The following is a 13,858-nucleotide window of genomic DNA, read 5'->3' as shown; positions in this document are numbered from 1 at the left end:
GTTGGTCTCTAAGGTGCTACTGGAAGGATTTTTTTAAATTAAATTTTTGTTTTGTTTTGACTATGGCAAACCAACACGGCTACCTACCTGTAACAATAATAAGAGTCGCCGACCGCCCAGGCGCGCCTCGCCTTTCAGTGGGTGGTGCGCCCAGAGCGCAAAGAAGAAACGCGCGGCGACGGCGGCGGCTGGGCGATCGAGGACCTAAAGGCGACCCCTCCCACGCGCTTGGATAGGAATGTCTCCCCCGCACGCCCCCCCCTCCCCACAGAGCGGTGTTGTCACGTGACTGGTGACGGCCGTCGGAACTGGAAGAGGAAACCTCCACCTTGCCGCCGGGATCGGCCGCTTCCGATGCGGTCCGGATGGAGGCGCCTCCGGGGGAGCCTGGACAGCTGCGGGAGCCGGCGGCGGCGGAGAGAGAAGCGGCGGAAGGTGAGCGGGCTCGGCGGGCGATCGTACGCGTGTTATGCCGCCTTTGTGAAATCCCCAACCCCCGGGGGGTTGGCCTTGATGGGGGAGGGGAGAGAGAGAGAGAGAAGAAAAAGCAGCCGCGGCTCCCTTCCCACCCCGTCCAACATTTCGCCGCCGACAATGGGGACCTGGTGGCAACTCCATTCTCACGCCCACGGATAACTGCCCGCTGCCGCCGGTGTATTACCCGGGAGTCAGTCCTGTTCATTTAACTCAGTGGGGCTTACTTCTGAGTAGGCATGTCCAGATTCGCGCTGTACAAAAAGCATCCAATGAGCGCGCCTCAAGAGGAGCCGTCCAAAGCAAGATCAGCTGGGCAGTGTTCAGACCTGCGCAACTAACGCAAACTGGTATAGCGTAATGAAGCGCCGGACTTGGGACCTGGGAGGCCAGGGTTCAAATCCCCACAGATTCAAGAAGCGCCCTGGGTGACCTTGAGTTTGCCACCCGTTTCTCAGCTTGACCCACCTCACAGGGTTGCTGGGAGGATGGGATGGGTGGGGGAAGAACTCTGAACACCACCTTGAGCAACTGGGAGGAAGGGGAGGATATAAATGTAATTAAAGTGAATTGTTTATTGATTCAAACGCTTCAGCTGCGAAAGGTGCATTTTGAACTTCTGAAAGGACAGTTGGTCCATAGGAAATTGCCTTATACTGAGTGAGACCAGTGCCCCCATCAAGCTCAGTGCTGTCTACACTGACCGGCAGCACCTGTGTCTCCAGGATTTTGAAGGTCTGGAAATGGACAGCAAACAGCCAAGCAACATCCCAACATTTATTATTATTAACAGCAGTATTTATAGCCTTGCTCTTCATTGTATGTTTTCAATCCCAGAGCAGGTAACAAAGGAATTAAAATAAAACAAAGGAAAAGCTCCCAGTGTGATGTAGTGGTTAGACTAGAACCTGGGAGAAGGGGTTCAAATCCCCTCTTGTCCCCTCCCAGCATAATCTACCTCACAAGGTTGCATAATCATGTCCAATAAATGACATTAACAGTTCTGTAATAAGGGAAGCAGAAATTAATATTTCCAATTTAACCAAATCCCTAGGTTAAAAAACAAGCAGGGCATTTAAAAAATGAAGCAACCAGTGGTTTTAGTGACAATTCTCAACCCGTGTTTCACTGATGATGGTGATGATTATGGCAGCCCTCTTCCTCTCTGTCTCTCACACAAAGAGGGCCCCACTCTGTGCCAACGTATTTTGTGGCCTCTGAGTAACTTAACATCTTAGCATCCACAGCAAGGACCCTCCACCCCTTTCCCACAGAATCAACAGAGCAAAAACCAACCCCCCCAAAAAAATGAGTGGGTGGGAGGGCAATAAGCTGCAGGTGGCATTTCTCTCCCCTTCCCAGTCCTGAGGCCTCAAGGTTGGTAGAGCTGCCAGCTAGAGACAGTTGGATTTGCTGCCCCCCATCTCCCTTCTCCTTACACGCAGTGTTCGGGGTCCAACAGGTAATGATGGAAGTTCCCCCACCCACCCACCTTCTGTCTTATGCCTTAGGAGAGCCCATCCTCTTGGCCGAGCTGAAGCCAGGGCAGCCTCAGCAATACGACTGGAAATCCAGCTGTGAGACGTGGAGCGTGGCCTTTTCCCCGGACGGCACATGGTTTGCCTGGTCTCAGGGCCACTGCATTGTCAAGCTGCTCCCATGGCCTTTGGAGGGAACCCAGCAGTGAGTAGCCACCTTGACACCGTCTGCTGGGTGGGGGTGGGGTGGGGGGGGTAAGGTGGAGTCTGGAGCTACTTTTGGCTCTCCAGCTGTTGTTTCTTTGCTAGTTGAAGCCCCTATCTACATTATACATTCAAAGCAGCTTTGTTTCACTTTAAACAATCATGGCTCCCCCCCCCGGTGCCCCCCAAATCCTGGAATTGTAGTCTGTTAAGGTTGCACGTTCATGGGGGGGGCAGTTTCAGGTGCTTAAAGCCATAAATGACCCGTCATTAAGAAAGGCAGAGAGGGACTTTAGGTTGTTCCACCACCCCCAGAAACTCACGTGGCTGGCAACTCTGGGAGAGGGCCTTCTCTGTGGCAGCCCCTAAATTGTGAAACTCCTTCCTCACAGAGGTGTGTCTGGCACCCTTCATTATATAGTCTTTGGTGAATGCTGGAGGCACTCCCCTTTGTGCTGGCTTCTTTTATTTTTAGGACCCACTTGATTTCTGTGGGTGCTGGTTGTTTTTTTTAAACTGTTCTTAATATTGTGCTTTAATTGTTGTAACCCGCACTGGGACCTTAGGGTGGGTTATGTTGCTGAGAGTTGTTAGGAGGCCCTATTCCCCTCACACAGCTACAGTTCCCAGCAGGGGTGGAATTGGTAATATGGTGCCCTGAGCGAGGACAAAATTTGGCAACATCATTAACCCCCCCCCTCCATTTTTATATTATTTTCACAATAATTCCTTTTGGTACAGTTGCTGTTTTGAGGATCTTCTCAGTAGGTACCTATAGAAATATATAGGTGGTGTTATATATTTATTTATTATTTTGTGCCCCCCTCAGTTTGGTGCCCTGGGAAATTTCCCTGCACCGCCCTCAATCTGGCACTGTTCCCAGAATTCCCTGGGAAGAGGGATCACCCATTAAACCACTTTGGAAATTGTAGCTCTGGGAGGTGAATGCGGGTCTCCTAAGAACTCTCATCCCCTCTTAATGGACTACACTTCCCAGGATTCTTTGGAGGAAGCCGTGACTGTTTAAAGCGCAGCTCTTACTGCATTGTGCAGACTTGGCCTATGCTGGACTTGTAAGCTCTTTGGGAACAGAGACCAATACTGCCTGCCTGCTCCCTACAGGAACTGCAAAGCTTCGGAGTACACAAAAGCCGAGGCCAGGGGCCGTGGCAGGGCCAAGGAGAAGACGCTGGATTGTGGGCAGATCGTCTGGGGCTTGGCCTTCAGCTCCTGGCTGCCTTCCCGTTCGAGGAAGCACATCCTGTGGGCGCCGAGTCCTGCGTGTTTGGTCCTCGCCACTGGCCTGAATGACGGGCAAATCAAAGTCTGGGAGGTGCAGACAGGTAACCTGGCTCTGTTGGTTCTCTTCTGGAAAAACGAAGGTGGTCTTTGCATCGCAGGGGGGTTGGACTAGATGACCCTTGGTGTCCCTTCCAACTCTTCCCATAATGTCTGCTGAACCTGCCACCCATTCTTACCAACGTGAGGTGTGAACATGAGCGCGAGGGAGTAAAGGAGATTGGTCCATGTATGGCTCTCCCCCTGGCACAGGATCCTCTCCTCTCCTCTCCCCAGTGTTATTTAACATACCTGAAAGCGCTGGCAATGGTCATTAGGAGTTTTGGAGCAAGGTGTACACCAGTAGGCTGATGGCGGGCTTCTCTGTTTCTCCGTAACATCTGAAGCAGGAGAAGCTGCATCAGCTCTGGATAAATTGTTCCAGTTACAGGTGGGTAGCTGTGTTGGTCTGCCATAGTCAAAACAAAATAAAAAAATAAAAAATTCTTTCCAGTAGCACTGGAATTGCAACTAATTACCAAACTTAAAACCATGGAGAAACCTGGTCTGAACAAAGACATTGGATTCTTATCTCATTATACATGACAAAGCTATCTTTAACCATCTCACCCCTTGCCTTTCCCTGCAAGACTTTCCACACCTATCAGCTAATCACCCATTCCCACCACCCTCTGAGTAATACCCCTCCCCACTCCCTCACTATATTTAAGGGTCTGGTGACTTCCGTCTCAGTGTATCTGAAGAAGTGTGCATGTACACGAAAGCTCATACCAAGAACTAACTTAGTTGGTCTCTAAGGTGCTACTGGAAATAATTTTTTTTATTTATTTTGTTTTGGATAAATCATGTGTTTGTTGTAAACCACTTTGATAAATAAGCGAGAGCATCAGGGGTGGTAGAACCTATGTCCCTCCTGGTATTTCTAGACTCCAGTTCCCATCAGTCCCTGCCAGCGTGGCCAAGGGTGGGGATGATGGGAGTTATATTCCAGCAGCATCTGGAGAGCTGCAGGTTCCCCACCCCTGAATTGCATCCTCTTTAGGCCCATCAAGAGCAATTGGCCCATCTTCTTTAGAGCAATATGGTTCTGGTTCTGGGGTGGTGGTCATCATGCCTTTCCGTCTGCTGCTCCTTCCAGGGCGCTTGCTGTTCAGCCTCTCGGGACACCAGGACGTGGTGAGAGACTTGAGCTTTGCGCCCGGTGACAGCCGTTCAATCCTCATCTCCGCCTCGCGTGACAAAACCCTGCGCGTCTGGGACCTGGGTCAAAACGGTAGGAGTGAGCGGTGTGGTCCCTTGTCTGGGTCTGGGAAATGGGCATAAAGTGTAAAGCGCATTTGAACCACATTGGTTTGCCCCAAAGAATCCTGGGAACTGTGGTTCACCCTTCTCAGCCCCTTTAACAAACTACAATTCCCACAATTCTTTGGGCAGGGCAGCGGAATGTGCTTTGATTGTATGCTGTGTACACAGCCCAGGGCAGTTTGGCAGCAGACTTAGTGGCATGGCAGTTGAGCATATAGATCACATTTTCTCCTTCTCGGTAGTGGCGCCCGCCCTGTGGAACGCCCTCCAACCAGAGGTCAAGGAGATAAACAACTGTCTGACATTCAGAAAATACCTGAAGGCAGCCCTGTTTAGGGAAGTTTTAAATCTGTGATATTTTAATGTATTTTAATATTTGTTGGAAGCCGCCCAGAGTGGCTGGGGAGACCCAGCCAGAAGGGCGGGGTACAAATAATAAATTATTATTATATTATTATTTCAGAGGTGCCTTCTGGGTTATTATTTTTTTGTTACAGGCCTGTAAGATAAACTCCTTTGCATTTTCCTGCTTCTCTTCAGGCTGGCTGAGAAAAATTGGGGGAAACAGATTACGCTAGGAGAGCCAAATGTGGCCCTCCAGGCCCCTCTGTCTGGCCCCTGGAACTCTCCCTAGGCCATGCCCCAAGTCTCCAGACCACTCTGGATCATATCTGTTTTTTCTACATTGGCTTGTGGGAGTCAATGTGATTTGTCTTCTGCAAATAGATGTAGTAGATGACCCTTGGGCTCCCTTCCAGCCTTACGATTTATGACTCTAACGTGCTCATGCTTTTCTCGATTTCCCCAGGGAAACAACTGAAGGTGCTGTCTGGACACATGCGGTGGGTCTACTGCTGCTGTACCTCCCCTGATGGTCGCATGCTGTGCTCCGCAGCTGGAGAGAAATCGGTGGGTCTTGCCTGAGTGGCAAAGGAGGCTGCTGCTGGTTGTGGTGGTGACAGTGAATGGGCCCCTCTGACCCCATAGCGGCAGCGGTCAACCTCTACCCAGGGTGTGTTCTTACCAGGCCGTTTTTTAAAAGAAACAGGCTTTCCAACAAATTCCCCACCACACATCTCGTGCTAAGCAAACAACAGCAAAATATCTAAGTTCAAGGTCAGGGTTCCTTTTCTGGCCTGAGGGCCACATTCCCTTCCAGACCACATTGTGAGGGCCACATTGGGCAGTAAGTGAAGGCTGTTTTATCCCGGCAGGCCTTTGAGAACATTCTGGTTTGTTTGTTTTTAAGTTATTTTAGTTATGCTATGCTTCTTTTATTATCTATATTTTAATAGATTTGGTTTTTTAAATAAGTGTTTAAAATTTGATTTCGGTTTAAGCTCCTTTTCACCAAGTATGTTTTTAGATTTTTGTCATCTCCTTGTGATGTTTTAATGTGTCGAAGCCGCTTGTAAGTCCCAGTCTGAAGGATAAGGCAGGAACGCTCTCCCCAGGGAGGTTTGCCTGGCACCTTCGTTACATATATATTTAGGAGCCGGGCAAAAACATCCTTCTCCTCCTAGGCCTTTGGCTAATTGAACTATCTATGGCCTTTTAAACTGTCTGTGCGGAGGGGCAGGTTATTGTTTTTGCTCGTTAGCATGCTATAGATTTTGGTGGTTTTATATTGTAAACTGCCTTGGGTTCCTCGGGTGAAGGGTGGTTGGAAAATGTGATTAAAGTGTTTCACCCTGCTTGGGCTGTGTCACTCATTTCTGACAATGCCTCTTGCTTGTGTGGATGGAGGAGTGTGTGTGTGTGTGTGTGTGTGTGTGTGTGTAAACATTTCCCCCCTCTTTTGCTCTTTGCCCTGCCTGCTCCTGGCATGTGGCCCCCAGAAGGTTCCACAGCAGGGAATGTGGCCCTCTTGCCTGGAAAAAGATTCCCTGCTTCTGTGGTTGCGCCCTGACTTTTGCCTCCCTTGCAGGCCCTGCTATGGAGTATGGATTCCTACAGCCTCCTCAGGAAACTGGAGGGGCACCAGGGTTGCGTCGTGTCCTGCGCCTTCTCCCCGGACTCTGCGCTTCTCGCGACTGCCTCGTATGACACCTATGTGATCCTCTGGGATCCTTGCACAGGGGAGCAGCTGAAATCTCTCTGGTAAGGGAGTCAGCTATCGGAAGGGGTGCAGGCCTCTGGCTTTGCCAAGGAAGCAGTTGTTTTGGTTGGCACTTGTTTCCTGCCCCACCCCTGTTTTGGGAAGGAAACACTACTCTGCTCCAGGGGAATGCCAGTTTTGACTGACTGAAGGGTAATGCTGAGGCTGATGTTTGGTGTGCAGGGAGAAGTGAGGTGGTCTGGGGTTGTGGCGGGTGTGTCAAAACACCCTCGACTGTTTCTGCAACAGAGAGTCCCTGTGCCGTGCATCCTTGAGCTGCCCAGCCAGAATGAAAGAGGAGTTTTTAAGCCACTGAGAAGAAATCTTAGGTATTGTAGACTTGGAAAGGGACCACAAGGGTCTTCTAGTCCAGCCCCCTGCAATGCAGGAACATTTTGCCTTGGGCGATTCATTGTATTTGAAAGCTTAAGTGTGTGCAAAATGAGCCTTTCCAGCAGCACTAACTGGTGATAACACGACCACCTTGGTATTGCTGAGTAAACCGTAGCAGGACGGGAAACCATGGTTTCGATTCAGACTTGGACAGACCTTTTTGATAAGCTGCAGTTCAGCCGTTTCACGCTGGATCTTTCCTTCTGAGTTTTTCTTCTGGGATAGCCACCTTAAAAGATGGGTAACAGAACGGCCGCTTTTAGGTTGAAGGTATCTCTCCTAACTTCTGAAGGGAAACAGACCAACCTTTCCTTTCTTTTGCAGCCACATTCCGCTGCAGCCGGCCCTGGACCATGGCGCAGACCTCCACGCCAGCTCCCTGCGATCGGCCTGCTTCTCGCCTGAAGGCCTCTACCTGGCGACGGTGGCAGATGACAGGTGAGTTTCTATTGCCTTCCTGTTCATGGCGCGCTCTTCGTGCAAAATGATGGCCATTAGTGATGGCCAGGTACTTTTGCCTGGCATTGGGGGGGGCGGCCCTTCAAGTCAGGACCAAGATGCTTGGGTTAGGGTTGAGAGAAGGGAGAGGCACTATACCTTGTTAAAATGTGTCTTAGGGGTAGTGTACACAGTGTTTGAAATTATCCAGGCACATTTTGCACCTGGCTATTGGCCATTTGTAACCAAGTGAAGACGCCTGGCTCCAGGATGGCTTCTGACACCTCCACCATCTGGAAATGCATGCCTGGGGATCATAGGATCTTGCCTGTTTTCACACACTAATACCCCATCCTGTAGAATTCTATCCGTTATATTTTACCTGCACAATCAGGATGAATTTCAGGAACCAAAATGCTTTTTCTGTGCAGCCTGAGCATGAGCAGTGAACAACCTGTTAACTGTTGCAGCTTGTCTTCACTTGCCCACACCCCAACGCCCTGCTCACAATTGCGAAGAACATTCTTACGTTATGAATGGTCCATGTTACCGTTAAAAAAGAGAGAGGTTGAAATAGGCCGATAGATATGCGGGCTGTCCCTGGATCAAGTGACTTTTCTTCTTTCAGTTCCCAAAGTTCTCAACTTAGCTCAAGGTGGTCATCTGAACTAGCCAGATGTTTAACTGAGAATCAATCAGTGTCAGTCCATCCTTTGAAAAATAAGACTTTCGGGCTGTCTTGCCCCAAAATGGCAACTAGACATTCCGTTTTGGCGACTGTGACCTTGATTTAAGGAGCCATTTGGCGCCTAGCTTATATATCTGAGTTTCTAACGCTGAGTGGAAATGGCTTGTGTGGAGGATAAAGTGGTCAGTGGCCACAGTGCTAGAATGGCTACAGCCCACAGGGGCCAACTTTTACCTTCCATTGTTGAAGGAAGTTTATTCCTCTGAATACCAGTTGCTGGAAACTGCAAATGGGGAGAGATGTGGCACTTGGGTTCTGCTTGGGGCCTTCCCACGGGCATCTGGCTAGCCGCTGTGAGAGCAGGATGCTGGGCTTGCTTGGCCTTTGGCCTGATCCAAACAGCCAGGATTTCCTGATGCTCTCAACAGCTAGCCGGTTGCCTCTGGGAAGCCCACAAGGATGCCATGAAAGCCACAGTCTCCCCTGTTGCCTTCCCCAGTTATCTGTTGTTCCCCACCCCTGACGCAGATGATGATGATGATAATTTATTACTTATACCCCGCCCATCTGGCTGCGTTTCCCTAGCCAGTCTGGGCAGCTCCCGACGAAATATTAAAAACATGGAACAGCATTGAACATTAAAAACTTCCCTGAACCAGGGCTGCCTTCAGATGTCTTCTAAAAGTAAGATAGTTGCTTATTTTCTCAACATCTGATGGGAGGGCGTTCCACAGGGCAGGCGCCACTACTGAGAAGGCCCTCTTCCTGGTTCCCTGTAACCTCACTTCTCGCAGTGCGGGAACAGCCAGAAGGCCCTCGGAGCTGGACTTCAATGTCCGGGCTGAATGGTGGCGGTGGAGACGCTCCTTCAGGTATACAGGGCTGAGGCTGTTTAGGGCTTTAAAGGTCAGCACCAACACTTTGAATTGTGCTCGGAAACGTACTGGGAGCCAATGTAGGCCTTTCAGGACCGGTGTTATATGGTCTCGGCAGCCACTCTCAGTCACCAGTCTAGCTGCCACATTCTGGATTAATTGCAGTTTCCGAGTTATCTTGAAAGGTAGCCCCATGTAGAGTGCATTGCAGTAGTCTAAGCGGGAGATAACTAGAGCATGCACCACTCTGGTGAGACAGTCTGCGGGCAAGTAGGGTCTCAGCTGGTGTACCAGATGGAACTGGTAGACAGCTGCCCTGGACACAGAATTGACCTGCGCTTCCATGGACAGCTGTGAGTCCAAAATGACTCCCAGGATGTGCACCTGGTCCTTCAGGTGCACAGTTACCCCATTCAGGAACAGGGAGTCCTCCACACCAGCCCGCCCCCCTGTCTGCCAAGAACAGTACTTCTGTCTTGTCAGGATTCAGCCTCAATCTGTTAGCCGCCATCCATCCTCCAACCGCCTCCAGACACTCACACAGGACCTTCGCTGTCCTCACTGGTTCTGATTTAAAAGGGAGGTAGAGCTGGGCATCATCTGCATACTGATGAACACCCAGCCCAAACCCCCTGATGATCTCTCCCAGTGGCTTCATGTAAATGTTAAAAAGCATGGGGGAGAGGACAGAACCCTGAGGCACCCCACAAGGGGGGCCTAGGGGTATGAACACTCATCCCCCAACACCACTTTCTGGACACGGCCCAGGAGGAAGGAGCGGAACCACTGTATAACAGTGCCCCCAGCTCCCAGCTCCTCTAGACGGTCCAGAAGGATGTCATGGCCGATGGTATCAAAGGCCAGCCTGATCCAGCAGGGCTCTTCTTAAGTTCTTTTGGGCTAATTTTCCGGATAAGGGTACCTCTCTCCTTTCTTCTAGGCTCCTGAGGATCTGGGCCTTGGAGCTGGGGAGCCCAGTTGCCTTTGCCCCAGTGAAGAATGGGCTCTGCTGCACCTATTTCCCCCACGGGGGGATCATTGCTACAGGGTATGTTCTTCGGCAGGAAGCCAGAGGGCAGCTTCCTTTTTCAAAATCGTTGAATTGTAGAGTTGGAAGGGACCTTGAGGGTCATGTAGGCCAACACCCCTGCAATGCAGAAATACGCAAGTGGCAGGTGAAGGGGATCAAACCCACGACATTGGCATTAATCACCACCACACTCTAGCCAACTGAGCTAACTGCCAACTGGTGCATGGATCCAAGAAACTGGCATCGACTGACCTGGGAAGACGGAGATTCCACTTTGAAAGAAGTCATGCTTCTAGCTCTCATGGTTAGAGCAAAGTGAATGGCAGTTGCCCATTAAAGCACATTTTTGGGGAGGGCCATATCTTGGTAATATGGCATCTGCCTATCCTAGGTTAAATTCCCGGCATCTCCAGACAGGACTGGAAATGTCCGCTGCTTGAAACTCTGAAGAGTTGCTGCCACCCAGTGTTGGCAATACTGAGTGAGATGGGCCCAATGTTCTGACTCAGTAGAAGGCACCTTCTTGTGTTCCAGACTTCTCGAGTCACCTCTGCACTATTGTACCACTTCAACAGCCACTGTGTCCCTAAAAGAATCCTGGGAACTGTAGTTTGCCCCTCACAGGGCTCCCAGAACCCAGAACAAACTACAGTTCCCAGGATGCATTGAGAGGAGCCATGTGTTCTAAATGTGTGGCGTAGATGTGACTTGGCCCTCATGCTTGGAGAGTGAAGGGCAGGATGGCCTTTGCCTATTGGAACTGCCTTGGCTCAGTGGCAGAACATCACCTTTGCATGGAGAAAGACTTAGGTTGAACCCCTGGCATTTCCAGGTACCGCTAGGAGAGAACCTTCCCTGAAACTTCAGAAAGCAGCTGCCAGCTAGTGTAAACCAGGGGTCTCCAAATTGGCGCTGCACCTCCTGGGGAGAGGTGGGGTTGCCTAGTGGGGGTGCTAAGAGGCAAGGGGGTGGCAGGGGGGTGTAAGTGGCTGGCAGACTTTGAAGAGCTGGTGTCACTGGATCAAGATAATCTGTTTTGTTGAATTAATTAAACTAAATAGTTTTAATTGGGTTTTTAACAAACGTGCAATTCATTGTGAATGACTTGAATATTCTTGTGGCAGTGGGTCTCGCAAACTGCTATTCCCTTTTTATAGGGTAGGGGGCCGCTACCCTTTTTATAGGGTAGGGGGCCGCACTGGGGATGAGTTTATGCAGCCAAGGTGGTGGCCCCCAAAATTTTGAGAACCCACAGATGCAGATGTTACTGAGCTAGATGGATCCCAATTCCCCCACATATAACAACTTCTTACATTCCAAAAACAAACAGTGGAAGACTGGCTTTTGGTAGCCATGGGAAAGGGGGCTTTCCCCAGATCCCATCCATCGTTTTGTTAATGTTTCCTATCTCTACAGATTGATTTAAGTTGCATGGTGTTAGCTTGTTGATGCTTTCTACCCTGGGCTCCATAAGGGCAGGGTAGACAATGAATTGATTAATTATGAAAAATGGGTGATTGTGATAATATGCACCCTTAGCAGCAACCTGCTATCACCTGGCCTGATGTTTGCACCACCTCTCTGCTCAGTGAACGGTTTCTGCAGCCTCCTTTCACCCCCCCATCCCTTCCTCTCTTCCTAGGACAAGAGATGGCCACGCACAGTTTTGGACGGTCCCCCAGGCCCTCTCCTCCCTCAAGCACTTGTGCCGCAAGGTCCTCCGCAGCTGCTTCACGACGTACCAGGTGCTGAAGTTGCCCATCCCAAAGAAGATGAAGGACTTCCTCACCTACAGGACTTTGTAAGGCTGTGACCGTGACTTGATGGAGCAGTGCCTGCGGTCTGCTGGACGGAGGGGGCGGCTGGCCTCGCCGATCGCTCGTGTGATAAGCTTTGGTGTTTTGCAGTGCAGGGAGGCCCAGACGGTCTGGTTCCCCCCTGCTCCTTTTGTGTGGGTTTATGTGGTTAAAGTGACCTTTTATATCTGGACAAGCACAGCTGGGCTACAGGAAGAAAACCATTTGTGTGTCAGCCCTACGGAGAGTGGTGCAGCAGATTTGACTGCTGCAGCCCTGTAGGATGTGCACATCCCTGGGACTTTCGTATTTAAATGCAGCTGCTCCCCTTTGGACATCGGGAGCTGAAACCGGGGACCCACCGGGGAAGAACTGTTGCCTGGAGGTGTTAAGTGACCTAGTCTGCAAATCATAGAATTGTAAGGGACCACGGGGGGTCATCTAGTTCAACCCCCTGCAATGCAGGGAACTTTTGCCCAACATGGTGCTTGAACCCATGATCCTTAAGACTAAGAGTCTCATGCACTACTAAGACGGCGTTTCTCAGCCTTGGGTCCCCAGATCTTTTTGGCCTACAACTCCCATCATCCCTGACCACTGGTCCTGCTACCTAGGGATGATGGGAGTTGTAGGCCAAAAACATCTGGGGACCCAAGGTTGAGAAAGGCTGGACTAAGGTATCTCAGGCCTGGATCTGGCTGCTGTTCTTTGGATCTGGACCACTGCCTTCAACATTAATGGTGAAGACAGGAGGCAGGGGGTCCTGCTATACCCTGGAGGGAGAAGATTAACCTTTTTGTCCTGTTATGGATAAAAAGTGATGCTTTGAACGTCTCTTGGTTTAGGATGGAGAGGAACAGGTTTGGAAGAATGTCCCCAAGGCAGGTGCTATGGCTGTAGAGGACTACTTCAAAGCTAATAGTTCATTTTGGAGCGGATTCTCCCCCCAAAAAAATGACCCCCCCAAGAATTGAGGTTGAGATGTGGCAGGAGGTCCTCTTATGTTAAGTTTCAACAGAATCATGCAGGAAGCTGAAGTAATAATTCGAGTGAATTCAGTGTGTGGAAGATGGAGAAATAGAGGGGTGAGGAACATCTGACTCAGCAGCTGTTGTTGACTTCAGGTCTCATGAGCTCCAGCCAGCATGGATAATGGTCAAGGTTTATGGGAGATCAAGGCTTAGGGCACACAATTTGCATGCAGAAAATCCCAGGTTCAACCTATCCAGTTGACGAGATTTTGCATAAATAAAGTCAGGGGAAACTGTGGCCCTCCGGAGGTGGCCTGGCCTACAACTCCCATCATTCCCTGGCTGTTCTGTGAGAAGACCCTGAACTACAGAACAAATTATTTCAACCCGCGTTTGGAAGAAGGGGTAGGATTCAAATCTCTGCTCAGTCGTGAAACGTATTTGAACCATGGAGGCGGTGATGGCCAGCAACTCAGATGGCTTTGAAAGAGTATTAGACAAATTCACGAAGAAGGCTTATCAATGGCTTCTAGCCATGATGGCCTCCCTCTACAAGCATCTGCTTAGGCATTGTGAGAACAGGATGCTGGACGAGAAGGGCCAATGGCCTGATCCAGCGGTCTCTTCATGTGTTATCAAGCTTACAGGCTGACCCTGCACTAATCACCCATCCCTCAGCCCAGGGTACCTCACAAGGCGGCTGTGAGGATAAAAGGGAGAGGCAGAACTGTTTATACTAGCTTGAGCTCCTTGGAGGAAAGGTGGGACGTAAAAATGTAATTAAAAAAAATGCTGGCTAGGGCTGATGG

The 13,858-nt window shown here is 50.2% G+C and overlaps 1 protein-coding gene across 1 annotated transcript; it reads left to right on the top strand.

Annotated features, from left to right (window-relative positions):
• The first annotated feature begins 298 nt into the window (after positions 1–298).
• WSB2 (WD repeat and SOCS box containing 2) lies at positions 299–12,297 on the top strand. The gene is made up of 9 exons (XM_033135863.1): positions 299–435; positions 1,986–2,157; positions 3,279–3,499; positions 4,594–4,728; positions 5,569–5,669; positions 6,688–6,860; positions 7,576–7,689; positions 10,193–10,300; positions 11,925–12,297. The coding sequence occupies exons 1-9, from the start codon at positions 366–368 to the stop codon at positions 12,085–12,087; spliced, it is 1,257 nt and encodes a 418-aa protein (XP_032991754.1). The 5' UTR covers positions 299–365; the 3' UTR covers positions 12,088–12,297.
• The last annotated feature ends 1,561 nt before the right edge of the window (positions 12,298–13,858 follow it).

The sequence above is a fragment of the Lacerta agilis genome, chromosome 17 (assembly GCF_009819535.1).
Source record: "Lacerta agilis isolate rLacAgi1 chromosome 17, rLacAgi1.pri, whole genome shotgun sequence".
Lineage (NCBI taxonomy): Eukaryota > Metazoa > Chordata > Lepidosauria > Squamata > Lacertidae > Lacerta > Lacerta agilis.
This window is presented reverse-complemented; position numbering and strand designations above follow the sequence as displayed.

Excerpts from the sequence above, each read along its gene's own strand:
- WSB2 (XM_033135863.1), top strand. The coding sequence starts at position 366 with ATGGAGGCGCCTCCGGGGGAGCCTGGACAGCTGCGGGAGCCGGCGGCG. Across the intron at positions 2,158-3,278 it reads CCTTTGGAGGGAACCCAGCA|GAACTGCAAAGCTTCGGAGT; the intron begins GTGAGTAGCCAC and ends TGCTCCCTACAG. Across the intron at positions 7,690-10,192 it reads GCGACGGTGGCAGATGACAG|GCTCCTGAGGATCTGGGCCT; the intron begins GTGAGTTTCTAT and ends CCTTTCTTCTAG.